This window comes from Dermochelys coriacea, chromosome 11 (genome assembly GCF_009764565.3).
Source record: "Dermochelys coriacea isolate rDerCor1 chromosome 11, rDerCor1.pri.v4, whole genome shotgun sequence".
Classification (NCBI taxonomy): Eukaryota; Metazoa; Chordata; order Testudines; family Dermochelyidae; genus Dermochelys; species Dermochelys coriacea.
The window spans coordinates 29,684,172-29,704,052 of NC_050078.2; the positions used below are offsets into that span (position 1 = coordinate 29,684,172).

Here is a 19,881-nt window from a genome sequence, read left to right on the forward strand (position 1 = left end):
TGTTCACTGAAGATATGACAAGAAGTAATTGACTTAATCTGCAGTAAGGGAGATTTTAGGTTACATATTAGGAAAAGCTTTCAAACTATAAGGATAGTGAAACACTGGAATAGATTACCAAGAAGTTGTGGAGTTCCCCTCACTGGAACTTTTTCAGAACATGTTAGACAAACATCTGTCATGGTTGGTCTATGTTTACTTGGTAGCTCCTCAGTGCAGGGGGCTGGACTTAAGTTTCTCTAGCTCCCTTCCAGCCCTACATTTCCATGGGTATGTTTACATTGCAATGTGGCTGGCTCATGTTAGTTGACTTGGGCTCGTGCTATGGGGCTGTTCAATTGTGGTATAGAAGTCTAGGCTCAGTCTGGAGCCTGAGTTCTGCCTCAGGGGAAGGTCCCAGAGCTCGGGCTCCTGCCTGAGCCTGAATGTGAATACCACAAGCCTGAGTCAACTGACATGGGCCAGCTGCAGGTGTTTAACTACAATGTAGGCATACCTTGTGCTTCTAAGGAAAATGAATTAACCAGCTAATCTTATTCCCAGAGCTATGCTGAAAATTAAGAGGATGGTTTTATCCCTTATTGGAAGTGGTTTGGGGGGGCTCTTTAAATCTTCTTTCCCTTCATTATGATTCTTCTAGTGGCTATTTAAGTACTCTTAATGTGCTCCAGACAGAAGTAATGGAGCCTGAGCAGCAGATTCTTCTGCTTTTTTCCAACCCTTCCTCCTCCTCCCTGTTCCCACCCCACCCCACAAAATGAAACCATTCAATGGTGATCCACCAACAAAGGCGCATAAAAATATTTTGAGTCATAACTGAATTGTAAGATCCTTGGGACAAGGAGTGTGTCAACTTCGATGTTCTGTAGAGTTCTGAGCACATTGCTGACACTAAAAGAATACAGAACAGGGACTAGATAAGGGCAAAGCTAGAGGGGAAAATGTTTCTAAGGCTCATTGCTCACTAGCCTAAAATCAGGTTTACTAGCTATGGTTTTGTTTGAGGGAGAATGTTTGAATTGCATCCTTTCTTAGCTTTTGTTTTTGTTTTTAATCAGCAGGGAGAATATTGAAATATACAAGAATCCTCCTGACTCAGTGCTCTAGTAAGAAGGATTGTTATAAGAAGGGGGCAGACCAGTGCAGTAGAGGGATAGTGTTGCATATATAAACATACTTGTAAAGTAATCCATGCCCTGAGTTAGTTGGGTCCCCCAGAGAAGATGAAATTTTATTAGCCTTCTTACTCTCTTTTTGAGAAGCCAATATATATATATTTTCAATATCAAGAAGGTAGTTTACCATTTCCTTTAATACAGTCTTTTAAGTAGATTCAAATTTGGATCCTCACACTGGAGCACGCTCTTCCAAATGAGGGCTCTCTCTAAACTGTCATTTATTTTTGGAAAAGACATATATGAAAGTGCTAATAGATGGCATATTTTGTTTTATTAAGCCCTTGGTAAGGCATCCAGTTGCTGAACGTTAGGACGCTGCTTTTGAAACCTGGCATTAATACAGGAAGTGTCCTATACGATTTCCCATCTCTGCGTGGAATGCCCTTTGTAGTGATAGATGTGGAAGTTTAAATTTACAATCTAACTTTAATATATTACAATAGAACGAGGAATATGTAAGGGGACTGTTGCCCCCTTACTAACATTCAGTGGGGGTGTTTTGGTTGGCTAGCTCCCAGTACTAAAAGGGGAAGGGTCTATGGGAAACCAGGACCCCGAGACTGATAGTCCCCAGGAACAATGGGGAGAGGCCAATGCTCCAGGTCAGCCTGAATGACATGGCAGGCAGGCTAATCATGGAGTCAGGAAGCCAGGGAGGTCCCGTCCTCCATGTGAGCTGGATTTGCCTGGGTCAGACAGAGTGAGGCCAAGCTAAGGAGAAAGCAGGGACCCGAGCTGAGCTGGGGAGCAGAGCCATGCCAGATCCAGAGAGAGCAGATCCTGTCTTGGGAGCAGAGCTGCAGCCCCAAAGCCAGAGGCACAGCCCAGAGAGAGCAGATTTGCCCTGGGAAGAAAGCTGCAGCAACCAGAGCCAGAGGGGCCAGAAAAGTAGCCCAGGAAGCAGGTCAGTGCTGGGAGCAGAGGCATAGAAGCAGCCTGCAGAGCAGACCTGTCCTAGGAGCAGAGCTGTAGCAACCAGAGGCAGAGGGGCCAAAGAAGCAGCCCAGGGAGCTGGAGGCAGAGCAGCAGCAGCAGCAGCAGCGCTGAGACAGAGTGGTGGAGCTGGGACTGCAGCAGTCCGGAGCTGGGTGCGGTGAGCAGCTGAGGAGAGCGAGGGGGACCCTGGGCAGCAGGCCCAGCACAGGGAGATGCCTCAGCCAAGAGGCTCTGCAGGCCAGGCTTGGATCATAATCCTGACAGGGCGGGGGCGACACTGGGAAGAAGGGTCTTACCACTTAGAGCCTGAGAGCATGTTACCACCACCAGAGCAAGTGTCCAACCACAGCATCCCTGCAGCACAGCCAGGGCCTGAAAAGAAGGCCTGGGACTTACAAGGAACAGACTGTGAACTGCCCTGACATTCCAGAGATACTGTTTGATGTTCCCTGCCACAGAGTGGGTTGATGTTTCCTTTAACCTTTCCCATTTTTCCTTATTCTTTTTAAAATTAATTGTTGATTAAATAACTTACATTTGCTTTAACTTGTATGTAATGGTCAGTGGGTCAGAGAAGTGCCCAGTGCGGAGTGAGTACCCCGGAGTGGGGACACCCTAGCCGAGTCCTAGATGACCACAGCAGGGTTGGGGGTTGTGCCCCCCAGGAATCCTGGGCCCAGCCTTGTTGGGGTTACGAGGACTCTGCCGGACTGGAGAGTGGAAGGGGAGTCCTCAAGGGAGACTTGTATATGGGTAAAGGAAGTGGGAGCGAGGACTCTGATCCTTTCACTAGCCCACTTCACTGGGGTAGTGCAGAAGCCAGGAAAGTTCCCCACAATAGTGGGACTATTTCCCCGCTTACAAATAGTTAAGTTTAATTCCCCTTCCCAAACATACTTTTTTCAAGGCAGTATTCCATATAAGTAGATAGAGTATCTTGTGGCAGTCTTCCTTCAGTGACATCTGGTGCTCAAGTGGTGGTCTAAATTTCAGTGGCAGGGTCACTCAGGTTTTTGGATTTACAGACATCTAGGTAAAATATAATCCAGCACAGGAAAAAATCAGAAGAACTGGACTCTTCACAAAAGCAAAGGAAACAAATCTTTGAAAGATGGGTTAACATTACAAAGAGGATATTTAGATACAGGAGAAAGGAAAATAGATTAATTTTTAAAATAGAGTAAAAGCATCTCAGCATTATATCTTTGTATCATTTTGGACCTTAAACCATGTATACTTGTAATACAAATTAGGTAATTCAAATATTTTTTTCTTTAATTGCAGTGGATGCTCTCGACTTCACTTTCATACTGGAATTTAACAGTGTGGCTTGGATACATCCCAGCAATAGCCATCTTTACTAGTGTGTGAACTAAAAATCAAGACAAGATGAGGAGATTTGTCTACTGCAAGGTGGTTCTCGCCACCTCTCTGATGTGGGTGCTTGTGGATGTCTTTTTACTCTTGTACTTCAGTGAATGTAACAAATGTGATGACAAGAAAGAGAGGTCACTGCTGCCTGCTCTAAGGGGTAAGCCCAAGTTCTAAATTATGTACAAAGGTCACAGATTTGTTTGGAAGAATTTGTCCTGACCTGGAACTTGGACTGTTATGTTATGTATTGTTCAAAATTAGAAAGGCAAAATATCAGAATCTTAAACATTCTGATTCATATTACTGTATTGGTTCAGTTTGTTGGTTATGTTAATTTATTTTAGTATTAGACGATTAGCATATTAGCAGCTCAGACAATTTGGTATAAACAAAATTAAATATATAAGTCCCATTTATATGTAAGTATTTGTGTAGCAGAAACCGCAGTTCTGTGAAGAGTTTTTCATAGAAGAAAAACTGTTGACTGACATGCAAATCAGTTGATATGCAGAGTCTGTGTAACTGCATTTATTATGATACATGTTGAATTAAAAGTTTGGTTTAACTATAGTCACACAACTTAAAGAAAAAAAAAATTTTTTTACCTATTCTTCCATACAGAGGCATCAGGATCATGTTTGATTTAACTGTAGCTGCACAAGGGGTAGAGACTGGCAAATATTTAGCCACCCTTTCTCCTCCATCCCACTCCCCTTCCCTCCCCCCCCCCAGTCTGTCCTACTCCCCGGAATCCACCCAGAAACCTCCCTTCCTCTAATGTTCATTCAGATGATTAAATGAACTAGAGTTGTCTGTTGTGCTTTCTTCAATATTTTAATAATTTGCTTACTGGCAGTTATCTAAATGGAAACTGAATCTTAAGAGATTATAACAGAAATAGTCATGGAAAGCAAATTTGAATGTGTAATTGTGAATATTTGTACTGCAAACTTGGTTCAAAAGTTTCTCATTGGCTAAGAGAATAGCATTGTACCAGCTGTCCTATGTGTTCAAATAAAACAATTCAAACGTAGACTGATACTTGTTCGAAAACAACCTCCCATAGCAAGAATAAGTCATTGCTATTTTAGAGATAATTTTGATTAATGACTACATTGGAGACTCTCTTAATCAGTGGAAAATTAACAAACAGAAAAGGAAGTAAAATTTGTCAAATAAACTATTCATTATGAATTAGTTGCTCACCCCTCTTAGGGAGTCTAGGTACAGCCTATGCAGGAGGCAAAGTAGTTTTGAGTCTCAAGTCCCATTTAACTACTATATTTATAATGTATGTTTTGCTGAGAGTATGCAAAAGAGAGTGTACAAGGCCATCAGTTTTATAATAAATGCATATGTGGATTAATGCACTGATCTGTGGACAAAAGTTGAGAATAAATCAGTCCTTTTGCCATTTGTTTTTGTTTTGTGTGTGTGTAAGGCTCAGTTCAATTGCTGTTTCTGTTAAAAGTTGAAATAACTCATGATGCACCACTTCAGTTTGGAATGATCAGTTTGTCATTTGTTGAACTGACTCAGTCAGATCAGTTGCCAAAAGCAATTGGGCCTGAGTCAGCAAAAATCTGTCTAGCTTCTCAGCCAGGCTAAGGAAGTAGACATAGGTTTGCCTGTCTTCATACTGAGTTTAGAGCTTCATTTTTATATATATATATATGTATGTGTGTATATATGTGTATATGTGTGTGTGTGTGTGTGTGTGTGTGTGTGTGTGTGTATATTTCACTATATACATATAGTGAAATAAATAAATAGAATTCTATTGCAAAGGCTATAACTAGTGATTGAGTTGGTTTTGTGTGTCCGAAATATTCAGTTGTAAAATAAATGAAAGTACAAAAGGTTGTCTCTTTCTTGGAACATGAATTGGATTTGTTACAAAAATTTTAATAAAAACTTTGGTCAATAATACCTCTGTCTGAGAAAGGATTTAGAGGATTTCATCCATTTAAAAAAACAAAACAAAAAAACAAAACTAAATAAAAATAAACCAAAAAGCCCTAACTAAATAAAGGTGCTTAAAGGCTTCCTAGGGTTATGTTGGTATGTCTGTCTATTTTGATGTTTTCTTATTTGTTTTAATTTCTTGCATTTAGGTTTTAGATCTGGGTCATATAGTGTGTTTTGATTTTAGTGGGAATACGTGATCAAGATCTGGCCTATTGTAACTAAAAATTGATTTGCCTTTATCGTGAGCTGCAGAAAGAGGATCACAGGGGTTCTCAACCTCTTTCTGAGCCCCCCCCCCAACATGCTATAAAAACTCCATGACCCATAACTACTGTTTTTCTGCATACAAGACCCAGGGCCAGCAAGCAGGGAAGTTGCCAAAGGCCCCATGCCTCAAGGGACCCTACGAAGCTAAATTGCTCAGGCTTCAGCTTCAGTCCCTGGTGGTGGGGCTTGAGTCACTGGGCTTGAGCCCCATGCGGTGGGGCTTCAGCTTTCTGCCTTTGGCCCCAACAAGTCTAATGCCAGTCCTGCTTGGCGCACCCGTGAAACTTGCTCCAGACCCCTGGTTGAGAACCACTGCTCTAAAGTACAAGGTAGAGATTTCTCAGAAGATACTGTACTGTTGTCGGAACATGCCTTTCACAGATCTTAACTATCTAATCTTAACTATTTGCTTGCTGATTTCTTTGTAAAATGAAAAGAGACAATTCTACAATGGTTTTTGTTTTGGTGTTAAGTCTGTGCTTGTTTTTTTAATGTCAGTTTACTTAGGATTTTTTTTTCTCTCTCTCTTCAGAATTTATATTGAAGTGTATGCATTTGACCACCACAGGGCTAAACATTTTGCTCATCTGTATGGATTAGCTAAAGAAATTATTGAAAAAAAAAACCCCTTACATAATCTATCAGATTTTATTTCATAACTAATTTGGGTGACTAGACTGCAGTAGGTATCTTCTTGTAAAGAGTGATATCTACTTTTCTTGATTTTTAATATTCAGTTTATTGGATTTAATGTGTTATAGGTGTGAAAAGATTTCTCTGCAGAATTCTCCTCTTCTCTTCATTGCAACTGAAGCTATTAAACTTGTATTGTATTACTGCAATTGGGTGTCTGGGTTTTGTGGAGGAAGAGTTGTACAGAATATGTAGTAATAACCTTCCTGTTCAGAATTTTGGCAAATACAATATGGAGTGTGTGTGTGTGTGTGTGTGTGTGTGTGTGTGTGTGTGTTACTCTGCTCCTAGAAAAATACTTGAAGTTGTAACAATGTTCATTGCAGAACTTTAATATTAATAAAAGGAGTACTTGTGGCACCTTAGAGACTAACAAATTTATTAGAGCATAAGCTTTCGTGAGCTACAGCTCACTTCATCGGATGCATTATAAAATCGAAAGCTTATGCTCTAATAAATTTGTTAGTCTCTAAGGTGCCACAAGTACTCCTTTTCTTTTTGCGAATACAGACTAACACGGCTGCTACTCTGAAACCTTTAATAATAATAATATTCATGTTGTATGAGGGACCCAGGGACTCTATATACAATTTAATTGGAAGATTTCTTGTGCATTGCATGGTTTTTTTTTTAAAAAAGTCTGTTAAAATTACATTAAGCTTCTGACTTAAAGCAACAAAATGATGACAATCTAATTTCATCTTTAGCTGCTTGCTTCTGCCTAGTAATTTCAATTTCTATGAATATAGAACCATGCCCTTTGAGACCCTCTACTTTACTTGGTAACCACATGCTGAGTGAAATTGAAGCAACTCTCTAAACTTGAATTGCTTGGTTTAGTTGTTTTTAAATGTCAAGTCTAATATGCTCTGTTAACATAGTATTTGTATAAAAAGCTTTTGGTTTTAAAGACAATACTGTACTGTGCAAACTACAGCAGTTAATTTGCTTAATGAATAGTTGCATAAATAATTGCTGCATACTTTTTTTTTTGTTTCTCTTCTCCTGACTGCCAGCTGTAATTTAGGGTATCCAAATGTCTGACACTCGTATGGAATTTTTGATGCCAGTAGTATTTCCAGAGTAGTCAAATCAAAATAAATATATATATATATATATATATATATAATATAATATTGAATCACATAAATACCTACCTTTCATAATAAAGATCACATCCGTTTTGCCATCAGCTTCAGTGGGAGCAGGTCTGTTGAATGCCGTAAATATTTTATTTGGAATATCCAGTAAGATGTGTTAACTCCGGTATTTTCAAATTCAAAATGTGGATGTACTAAAATCTTTTATTTCTCTTGTGCTACTGCACAACACATTTAATCCTCTTGAAAATTATATGTTAATTTTTTGTTTGAAATACTCTACAATATAGGTTTTTTAGAAATATTTTTAAGACTGTAGTTCTGCAAACTGCTACATATAGACAGAACCCTGAGGTCTGCTTGTGTCCATCAGTTTACAGGACCAGGACTGTTTTTTGTGCAAATGTTTTAATTCTATATAAATGCAATACATTTATATACTCTTTTACTATCAGCTATGCAAAAATTTTAATTATATATGTCTAGAGTGCTTATTAAATGTCCACATTTTCTAACATTAAATTAAAAAAGTTTTTAATAAGCACCACAAAAATGGAACAATGAAAACAAAAATAGTAAATCTATAAAAACCCTTTTGCTCTACAGGTATTGTCTAAATTTGTACTTGCATCTGCATATAACTTATTATTTTTAAATATTTAAATATTTTATTGATTGTTTTCAGAGTAGCAGCCGTGTTAGTCTGTATTCGCAAAAAGAAAAGGGTACTCTTTTTTTTCTTTTATTGATTGATTGTGATATTCTTGTAAAATAAGTTTATGAATACCTCCAAAAGAGAGTGTAGAATAGCTGTAAAACACAAAAGCCAACACAGGTAATTGATATACCTATACCCATTATTTAATAAAATAGATTTTCAAAGGTAGACCAAGAATCCATGTACTAATTATTGTAAGGTCATTTAATCCATTACTCTTGTCGTTAATTAGTAGGAGGGAAGGACTTCTACTTCTGTACAACTATATTTTTAGCCATGAGTAAAATAACAAGGAGTTATTCCATGCCTTCTAATCTGTGATCATTGTTAAATCTCCTAAATTAAGGTGTCAAGTGTTCTTGTGCCGATTGAGGCATTAGATTAAATGATTCAAAAAGTTAATACCAGCACAACTGTTGCTAAACTATGGGTAGTGGCAGTATGGAACAGCACATCCTTGTCTAGTATTATCCACTAGCATTTGTCTGTACATCTTTAGGTTTGCTGGCCAGTATAGTGGAGGCCAAGTGGTATGAAATAGTGTCTGCTGTATTTGGTGGGATCAACTGAACGATCTTTTCATCTTGATGCAAATGTTGTCCTAAACTGGAGTCGATATTTGAGTAATGCTTTCTTTATGCCATATGTATGTTCTTGTTTTTTGAGCAAACATCTTGTTGGAGAGAAGTTGGTTAGTTAAAGTAACCCCTGGATCACATCAAGAATTTACTTTTAAGAAATAGAAGAAAAAGGTAATTTGGGGTTCTCTAGTTTTAAATGCTCATAATTTGTTCTATCTGATTGCCTTAAATATTAACCTCAACATCATCCTAAAGAAGCTTGCTATTGCCTGTTCACTGAGTAGAAACAGATTTTTGGACTAGTTTCCCATTCATTGGATAGACACTGATGACCCAGACTAGGTCTTTTGTAGTACTTCTCCTTCTCCATACTGCTTGGGTGCCAGAAGTTTCCAGCATTTAGAGCACTGGAGAAACAGATCATCTCCTATTAATTGGGAGGAGTAATTGCGGGGTAAAAGTCTTGTTCGGCCCCCAGTAGAGAAGGAGTTTTTCAAAAATTTAGCTGCCACACTCTAACTTGTCTCTGCTGAGCATGTGTGAATTGAGACTTTTGGAGATTTATAACTTGGCCAGTTTGGATGGATTTTCATCAGGAAAGTAAAAGTCCCATCCCTGAAACCAGGGTTACCTCTGCCTGATCCCACCCCTAAATTTCAAATCCCTGCTCTAAGAATGCTCCCTTCTCAATGAACTAGCTGGGGGGAAAAGGGCAAAATAATCTCTTTTTCCGAAACTAATCTGTAGAAATGGCCAAACCTTTTTTGAGGTGTATGTGTGGGGAAATTAGCTTGAGGTAGTCAGGAAAATTTCAGCTTCAAAGGTTAAAATTTCAGAAAGTTATACATAACTGAAAAAGGATTCTTAAAGCAAAGTATTGGGCAACCTTAACTAGAGGTGTAGCTACCAGATCTGCCTGTAGTTATAAATAAGTGCACACAAGGACTGTTCACTTTGAACAGAATGTCCAAAATAAAACACTCTCTCTCTCTCCCCGCCTTACCCCCCTTGATCTCTGTATATTGTCTGTCCTCCTCTCTTGTCTGTGTCATGTACTTTCAATTTAGGAAACCCCTTAATCTGAGGTAACTAGGTCATGCAACTCAGGGTATATCTACACAGCAGCTGGGAGCATGCCTTCCAGTCCAGGTAGATAGACTTGGGCAGCTGGAAAGCCAAAAATTTCTGTTTTTGTTTCTCCTGAATCACATTTTTGCTTGAAATCCCTGTGAAAAATTTCATTTTTTATTTTATTTTTTTTAAATTTTTGACATTTCGTCCCAGTTCAGAATGAAAACTGAGAATTTTTTCACAGAAAGGGATTTCCAGTTTTTGGTCAGCTCTAGATAAAACCAGGTGTCTCCACCTCAAAATTCCCTTGCCTTTACTCAGTCAGTTTGTCAATCGTTAAACAATAACTGGTGTCTTATAGAAAACATTGGGGGAAAAATCTAATCTGCAATCCTCATTCCCTTTTTAAATTAATGGAATGCTGACATCAAATAGGAACTTCGTTGCCTGTAAGTTCATTTGCTTTATTTGCCTGAAGCCCTAAACATCTCTTTTTGAAATAATTAGCTGAGATTTGTCACAAATAAGCATTCAGACTTTTGTTCCTGGTCCTGTTCAATTCAGCGGTGTTAGGAGTAAACCCAAACTGAAGAATAAGATGCAGGATTAGATGAATTTATAAGCATCAATGTTAGTAGCCTTAGTGGTTTTAAAAAAAAGGGGGGGAAGAAGAAACAGAAAATATAACCTAAGCAGAACTGTTGCTAAAAACTTTTTATTATAGGCAGGGCTAAGTTGCCGACACTTCCTATTATAAGACACTGTTTTCAGTTACCTAAAACTGCCAAACTTGCATGGGCTGAAATTTTCCATGCCACGTGTCTGACTCAGGTTGAACATTTTTGGAAAAATTTAGCCAAAATGAATCAGCCATTTTTGAAAGTGAGGCTAAGGAAAAATATATGGTTTTGCCTATGTTAAAAAATGCTTGGGAGCAGGGACTTGACATTTGGCCTTTGTGACAGGGATTTATCTTCTGTCACTTCTGTGAAAATCTGCCCAAATTTGGCCAAGTTAAATGCCTTTGAAAAATCAGTTTGTACGTGTTCAGTAGAGACTTCTTGGGTTTTTAATAGCAGATTGCTTAGGAACCTATTTCCTAACTTGTGAGTACTTGACTTTGCAACCTTAATAATGCTTTTTAATTAAGTGGTTTTGTTTGTAATATATATCCATATGATGCCAGAAGCTTTTTACTGTTGTAATTTTTTTTGTATTTAACGTGCATGCATATTTTCCATTTCCCTCTTCCCCCCCCCCCGATGTAGGCTAAGGTAGTGAACACTATACTAATGTTAATTATGTCGAGTACCATAAATAGAGGGTAATGGTACTGAAGTTGCTAGACAAATTATTTAAAATATTATTTTGGAGGAGAATTTTCTCAATGTGACAATAACTCTACTTTATTTAAACTGATAAAGTACTCCTATTTTTAAAGAGAAACAGGCTGTGTTGTGATCATGTGAATCAAGTTAATGAAACATTTGGATGCTGTAATAAAAGTTTGGGGTTATGGCCAAGTTTAGAAAATGAGGCATTCATTTCAGTAGTTTCCATAGAAACATGTTTATCTGACAAACTACTGTATGCATTGGACAGTCTGCATTTACAGTGGTAGCACACATTTGTAACAACGTACCATATGTGTATAATAGATGGATGAAATATTTGTTAAACAGAAATCTTGTCACAAATTTGTTGACAAATAAGATTTAAAACATTGATTTGTCTATTTTGAAAATGCATTATGTTTATAGTTCTTTGCTATATACCACATGAAATAGGGTTTCTAAAGATTGAGAGAGAACTGTTTTATATAGACACCTTCTCTGATTGTGCATTTAAAAATAAATGGAAGCTCTGACTGAAATTTATAGAGTCCCTGTCAAGGAATATCATTGTTTCAAGTACTGCATGGAAGTATATCATAGGACTTACTATTATTTGTAATTGTAGAAGCGACAATAATTTAGTTGTTACTAAGTTACTTATTTTTAAAGATATTGAAAGTATGACTGCCAAGCAGCTTCTTTTGTCAAAATGAAGGAATTTATTGTGGGATAGGTATTAATAAGCAATATTGTATTGGGAACCATGGTTCATGTTTGTCTCTTGGAAAGATGTTACCATAAATACTGCTTGAGCACTAAATAGTGCATCTGCAGTCTCATTTATTATCAGTTGCATCTGGTGGCTAATATCTAATCGCCAACCCCATAACTTATTTTGAACACCTTTTCACACTTCTCTAATAAAATATTTCTGAGCTCTGAACCTCCCCATACTCCACCATTGTTTCTGATTTCCTAAATAAAATTAAGCAACCAACTAAACAATTTGGTACTCTGTCTCCTCCCTTGATAAATATATTGTATCCCAATAGCTCTTCTGTTGTAACTCCCACCTCTGCTCCCGTAATGCTATAAATGAACAGGTTTTCCCACCCACTCTGCTCTGCACTAATGAAGAAGGCACTTGCATGTCTGAGAGTAACTGCTGGTTTATGACCTATCCTAATGTGCAATAAAAGCAAATCTGATGTGCTCAACTCAACTGCATGTCATGGAACACAACAATAGGTGTTTCTGTCCTTCCCCAAGACACATTAAACTGGAAATTGAGAGGTACAATAGAAAAAAGTTCATGCTTATGCTAATGTGCATAATACTAATGCTATGCCAATTTATTAAGTTGTCATGGTACATGACTATTCTTTTAACATTCCACTGTTTGGTATAGAAAAGAATGATAAATACTTCCTAGTGGGTATGTCTTGTCATTTGATGAAGGTTTTTAAGTTCAGTTAGTATTAGTGTGACTTGCTGTGTTAATATAGGAACTTAGAGATTCAGAGATCGCTCCCTACAATGGATCCCTTACAAAATGTTCCCTATAATACCTTACATTATCGGTCTTCACTTTTTATTGCGTTTTGTATTTCTGCTTGTCGCTTCAGTGTCTGAGAAACTTCCACATAAAATTGATAGCAATAGCAAATTTCCTAATAGACTTCATCGAGTCTCTGGCACATTTCTCTTTTTGGGGGTATCATACCAGTGAATTGCCATGTTGTAATAATATTCTGATACCTTTGGAGCCATTATGATCCCACATTCACTGTGGTGCTAAGATGGAAGTCAGCTTATCTTATTCTTAGAATTTTTCTCCAGAATATATTAGAATGAAGCAGCTATAATATAGTCCAATTGCTGGCCTGGAACCCATCCCCAAATCTGTAAACAAAGTACCATTATGTTACCAGTGGACAACTGTCTGTTAATACTATTGTGATAAGAACTTACTGGCATTATGTTTTATATAAAGGATGCCAGCTTTAAAGGCTGTGAAACATATTTATAACAGCTGGCAGTCTGAGGATTTTGTTCAGCAGCGAAGTCCCAATGCTGTGCTGGGTAATTTTCCTTTCATTTACATACTTTACCAGCCTGCATTTGCAAATTTCAGCCCATGTTCCTGAAATCTGAAAATGGACTGTGGTAGTTTGCATAGTTGAGAAGCCAGGCGAACGAACTTCCTGGCCCCAGTTTACCACCACCTCAGCAGCCATTCCCTCCTCTTTGAACAAACCTTCCTAAACACATCTAAAGTAAAGACGATTGTCCTGGGGGTAAGGGGAGAATAAGCTATAGAATAGTTTTTTCTTATAGGTTCAAGTTCACAAACTCTAGTCTCCAAGAGTATCTGCAGGGAGCAGATTCACTTTCAGCCCCAACAAACAAAGCTATAGAGTTCAGTTTGAGATTCCCTTTGCAAACCCTGCCCTGCATTTGCACAACAGTAATTAAGAACCGCAGCAGGTGAAATCTCTGCTCCATTTGAAGTCAATGGTAAAACTTCAACTGATTTCAATAGGGCCAGGATTTCACCCCAGATTTTTCTGTTCATTACTTTAGGTGGGGTAAAGTACAGGAAGGAAGAATGGGAAAGTAATATATTGAATACAAATTTCGTATATCCTGAAGCGATGTCTGGAGTTTGGAAATTGTTGGGTATTCAGGGTCTTTAAATGGCAGAGGAATTCCACTGTGTGTCTGCCTGCCCATCGCTTCCCCACAAACATTGTGGTGGTATCTTACTTCATACTGTATAATGGTGCAAACTACAGCAGGGAACAAAACCCTGGGTCTGAATATATCCAAATTCATGGTTGTTCAAAATACAAACCTGGACCTAGGTCATAATTTTAAAAATGATGTACCAACACAACTGATCAGACACCCCCAAGTCCAAATCTATATCTGAACTTTTCAGCTTCGGTATTCTGCTAAAATGTAAGTCTGATCCTGTTCTCTCTAAAGACCATGGGAGTTTCATAATGGACTTCAGTAAAACCAGGATCACATCCTTAGTCCGATCCCCTGGCTTTTGAAAAGTAAACCTAAAATATACAACAGAAACATTGGAATAGTGGCACTGCCAGTTTCAGGATCTTTTGGTGCTACTGTTACTTAAATAAATGAAATATGACTTTTATTTTAAAATGCCCCATGTTTTCAGTGTGGTGCAGGTTTTGCTTATTACTACACTGTAGAAGTTGTTAAGGGGAACCCGTCTGTTTTGGCAGCTGACAAGGGGCTTCAGAGTCTCTCAAGGCATGGAAATCTTCATCCCAGAGAAGCTGATTGAAGCTTTATATATGGGGGAGGAGGTATATCTTCCCTTTTTTGTTCCCTTTTCGGAAAGGAAAGTGGTGAATTTGTATTTGGGGAACAGGAGGGTATTGTATGCCCCACTGCCCACACTAGTAAGCCTTTATTAAAAAAAAAAAATGACCTGCCCCACTGCACCTCACCCCAATGTATACTGTGATGGGGCAAGGCCAGATGGCTACAGTAAAGTAGTGGGAGACTGATATATTTGTCACATGCTAAACAAATCCCTGTTACCAGGATAAGCAAGTGGCAGCTGCTCCAGGTCAATTAAGACACCTGGGGCCAATTAAGATCTTTCCAGAAGGCAGGGAAGCCAGTTAGGTTGATTAGGACACCTGAAGCCAATCAGGGCCTGGCTGAAGCTAGTTAAAAGCCTCCCAGTTAATCAGGGGGGCGTGCATGTCAGGAGCTGTAGGAGGAAGTTGCGCTGTTGGAGAGACTGAGCAGTACACACCATATCAGGCACAAGGAAGGAGGCCCTGAGGTAAGGGTGAAGTGAAGCTTGAGGAAGTAGGGGCTGCTATGGGGAAGTAGCCCAGGGAATTGTATGTGTCCTGTTTCTAAAAGGTCAGCTACTAAAGATCAGTTTCTAAAAGGCCATAGCTGATGCTATTAGGGTCCCTGGGCTGGAGCCTGGAGTAGAGGGCGGGCCCAGGCTCCCTTCTTTGTCCCCCTCCCCCGCTTAATCACTGAGACTGGACAGAGACTGTGCAAGGGAGAATAGCTTCTCCTCACCTTCCTCACTGGCTTTTCATGAAAATGGCTCATTAGGCTGTGACCCTTGCCTCTAGAGAGAGAAGGGCAATGTGAAGGGTTACAGTGAGCCTCTGAGGCTAGCGAAATCCGCCAGGAAACATGGGACCCACGGAGACAAGGACAGAGATCTATCACAATACCAATATATACAACAAATCTGATGTTTCTTCATAAATAATTAGTGTTGACATAGTTATGTGTTCATATTTTAAACCTGTTGTTGTTAGGTTTCAGAGCTAACCCTTCATTTAGATGAGTGGGGAGAGTTCATGCTTTTCTCAGAACTATTGTTTCCTCTATTTGCAGGCTCAGGCAAACATTGCTGTATTGGTTTACAGCTAGTTCACAAGTTTAAGAATGCATTTGCAACCATAAGGGCTAGAGAGTGAGGACAAGATTTTAAAAAGACTAGTGGCTTTGGGTGCCTCCACGTTTGGGTGCCTGTCTTAAGTAATTAGGCTGACCATATAGCAAGTGTGAAATATTGGGACAGGGACTGGCGGGTGGGTAATAGGAGCCTATATAAGAAAAAGTCCCAAATATTGGGACTTGACCAGATAGCAAGTGTGAAATATTGGGACAGGGACTGGGTGGGTGGGTGATAGGAGCCTATATAAGAAAAAGCCCCAAATATTGGGACTGTCCCTAATTATAGGGTGACCAGATGTTCTGATTTTATAATCTAAAAGAGGCCCAATTTTCAGAAGGTGGGTGCTCAGTGCATTCTGACAATTGGGTCTGTTTAAAGTTAGTCTGTTTAAAGTTACTAGTTACTTTTGAAAATCTTGACCTGCACTTTATTTTTTAGATGGAAAATTGAGATTCTGAAGTATATATTTTGTAGAAAACTTAAAAAGAATGTATTGCAATTTACATGGCTGCATAAACACATTGTATACCGGGCCTTTTCCTTCACATATTAATGGACAGAAAACTTTTTGTTAACTTTAATTATGCTACTCTGAACATATATCAAGGATGATTAACTATTAGGGGTTTTTAAAGCATTTAACAGTATAGAAATGAACAACTAAGAGAAAGTTGATGAGCATTCAGATATACTCTCAGCTCTTATAATAAATCCATTAACTTGGTTCTTTCCTTATGGATAGATTGTGGAGAGTTGCAATGAACAATTTTTCTTTCCCAAAGGCTCTCAGATACGGAGTTTTTCAGGGATCATGCCTATCCTCTGTGAATATTCATAATTCAAACGAGGCCATTAAAGGAGGGTGTGAGCTACCCAGGGCTCAGATGGACAATGTCTACTTCTACAGAGCTGCCCTAGATAGCAGTGCCTTTGTGACATGGCTGGTTAAAGCTCAACCCAGATAAGATCCAGGAGGGCAGGGGAAGCTTTTTGATGAGATAACTGAAAAGATGACTTTTTCCAGTTCTGAAGGCATCTGTCTCTCTCCAGTAGTCAGAGTGGAAGTCTGTCTTCCGGTAGTGCTCTCATAAATGCAGGTAGATGCAGTGACCAGAATTGTTTCTAAATGAAAAAATTTGAGACATTTGTTTTATTGGATTTCAGTGGCTCTTTAAGCCTAGTACCAGTGAAATGTTTCAAAGTAGTCCTGGAAAATTTCCTTTTCGTCCTGTGTTTGTACGTCACTCTTATCTTCCACATGTTCTCTCTAATCCATTCAGCTGACGTGAGGAATTGTGCTGTTTAAGGACAGAGCTCTGTGATCATTTTTCCTTCTCTTTTCTTATTCTGTGTCAAGGTCCAGTTTCTACAGAGACTGAATCTGTCTTTCAGTTTTTTTAAGAGTCACCAGTGCACATGGTTTTTCTCTCCCATGCACCTTGTTCACAGTAGTCAGACCAACCAGAGATCTCATTTTTATTTATCCATTTCATTTTGCTCTCCATTCTGTCTTCCAAGGTGACTTGTTCATGTAGTATATTTATTAGCGTGAGTGTTTGAGACTTAGTAAGTTTTTTCTTGCGTTCTGAAGAGCTCTGCAATTTTTTCATTTGAATTGGATCTCTACATTCCTATGTTGTGCATAACTCTTAAGAATGACATCTGAGAGACTTTTAAAATGTTGTTAATGAAATGCACCATACTGACAACACTGTAGACTGAACTTACTTTACCATTTTGGGAATAGGCAAAGGGAGTAGCTGCATAAGCTTCCTTGCCCTGCCCAAGTACCCATTGTATCTCTAAGATGCCGACAAAAGGGCACTTCATTCTCCATGTCCATTAAGTCCTTTGCCTATTCTTGTTATGTTTTTGTAGTGCAACAGCTATGCAAGATTAAAAAAAGGATAAGGTAAGACAGTTTCTGATGCGTGAATCTTACAATCCGAACATCTTAAGGGCACAATACAATGATTTTCTATTCTGGAAGTGGAGGAATAATGCTATTTGAAGAATGTGATTTTTTTTTTTTCCCCATGGAGCTCCAGTTGCAAAAGATATCTTGTTTCACATTTTTTTTGTACATACCTAGTTATTTTCTAGAGTTAATGTTTAGGAGGACTGTTATTGAAAGTCTTTCTGGGAGAAATGCTTCATGGATGGATTTGAATTACTGCTGTAGTAGAGTGGCATTCAAGTGTGAGATTATTCCAAATATTATTGAAAGCATGGAGGAACAAACAAAGCCAGAGTGAAGAAAGGTTAAAAGGGGCAGTTAGGAAGAAGACTTGAGTGGAGAAGAAGGAGCAAGAGGAAATAAGAAGAAACAAGAACAACAATGACAGGTTTCAGAAATGCATCCGATGAAGTGAGCTGTAGCTCACGAAAGCTTATGCTCTAATAAATTTTAGTCTCTAAGGTGCCACAAGTACTCCTTTTTCTTTTTAAGAACAACAATGTAAGTAGAAAAGAAATTGTGAATTCTTTACAGATACTGTCAATTGTAGTATTTTTTTTTAATGTTGCAGACTTGTTGGTACTAGGTAGAGACCACCAACTCACTTCATGTAGAGAAATGACTAGCCAACCTCTGATTAGACAGATGGTTTTGGTTTAATCACCTGAAAGGTTCCATGTTCCATCACCAATTTCCTGAATCATCCGGTCCTCAGAGGTTTTGCCTGTGGCTTATCAAAAATTAGAGTGCTTTATGATCCTTCCTGTACACAGTCGTGTGTGATTCCTGTACACTGTCACATGAGTAGCAAGGCTGCTCAAGGTAGAAAAACATTCAGCTTTTCAAATGAAAACCAGGAGGTATTTGCCTGCACTCTGAGGATTGAGTGCCACATAACGACCCCTACAGGTTACTCTTATACAGCTACTTGTGAAGAAGAATTTTGCAGACATTTTTGAATAGCTGTGAATGTTGTGTTGTGACTTTTGCTCTGTTTTACCAAATCATTATTAGCAAAGTCACTTACGCTTGTGGAGTTTTTTTATTTTGAAGAACAGTTAATTACTCTCTGCTTGATTGACTGAAATAAAGTGGTATCATCTCTGCTTGATGGCACTCTTTCAAACTGATACCAAACTCTTTACAAACATGTGCTGGTAGGAATTAACAATACCATCTTTATCATATTTCCCTGACATTCACAAGAGCAAATGCATTTTCAACATTTATCAGTTTAGGCAAGCGAAACAGTAACTATCAAAGTAACAGGCTTGCAAAAAAGTTGTTACACTGTTGATTAAAATGTCATGGTCCATTTACAAGGATGAAAACACACCATCTTCATCCTAGGTTTCAGAGTAGCAGCTGTATTAGTCTGTATTCGCAAAAAGAAAAGGAGTACTTGTGGCACCTTAGAGACTAACAAATTTATTAGAGCATAAGCTTTCGTGAGCTACAGCTCACTTCATCGGATGCATTTGGTGGAAAAAACAGAGGGGAGATTGATATATATACACACACAGAGAACATGAAACAATGGGTTTATCATACACACTGTAAGGAGAGTGATCACTTAAGATAAGCCATCACCAGCAGTGGGGGGGGAAGGAGGAAAACCTTTCATGGTGACAAGCAAGGTAGACTATTTCCAGCAGTTAACAAGAATATCTGAGAAATAGTGGGGGGTGGGGGGGGGGGAAATACCATGGGGAAATAGTTTTACTTTGTGTAATGACTCATCCATTCCCAGTCTCTATTCAAGCCTAAGTTAATTGTATCCAGTTTGCAAATTAATTCCAATTCAGCAGTCTCTCGTTGGAGTCTGTTTTTGAAGCTTTTTTGTTGAAGGATAGCCACTCTTAGGTCTGTAATCGAGTGACCGGAGAGATTGAAGTGTTCTCCAACTGCTTTTTGAATGTTATAATTCTTGACATCTGATTTGTGTCCATTTATTCTTTTACGTAGAGACTGTCCAGTTTGGCCAATGTACATGGCAGAGGGGCATTGCTGGCACATGATGGCATATATCACATTGGTAGATGCGCAGGTGAACGAGCCTTTGATAGTGTGGCTGATGTGATTAGGCCCTATGATGGTGTCCCCTGAATAGATATGTGGACAGAGTTGGCAACGGGCTTTGTTGCAAGGGTAGGTTCCTGGGTTAGTGGTTCTGTTGTGTGGTGTGTGGTTGCTGGTGAGTATTTGCTTCAGATTGGGGGGCTGTCTGTAAGCAAGG

General features: G+C 38.8%; 1 protein-coding gene across 4 annotated transcripts in view; it reads left to right on the forward strand.

Moving 5' to 3' along the window:
* The window catches only part of GALNT13 (polypeptide N-acetylgalactosaminyltransferase 13), a 338,478-nt gene that overhangs the window by 21,416 nt on the left and 297,181 nt on the right, over positions 1-19,881 (forward strand). For all 4 annotated transcript variants that reach the window (XM_038421728.2, XM_043505126.1, XM_038421727.2 and 1 more), the window contains one exon: positions 3,399-3,645. In XM_038421728.2, coding sequence (XP_038277656.1) covers positions 3,504-3,645 — 142 coding nt within the window. In that variant the 5' untranslated portion in view covers positions 3,399-3,503. The remainder of the gene's footprint in view (positions 1-3,398; positions 3,646-19,881) is intronic.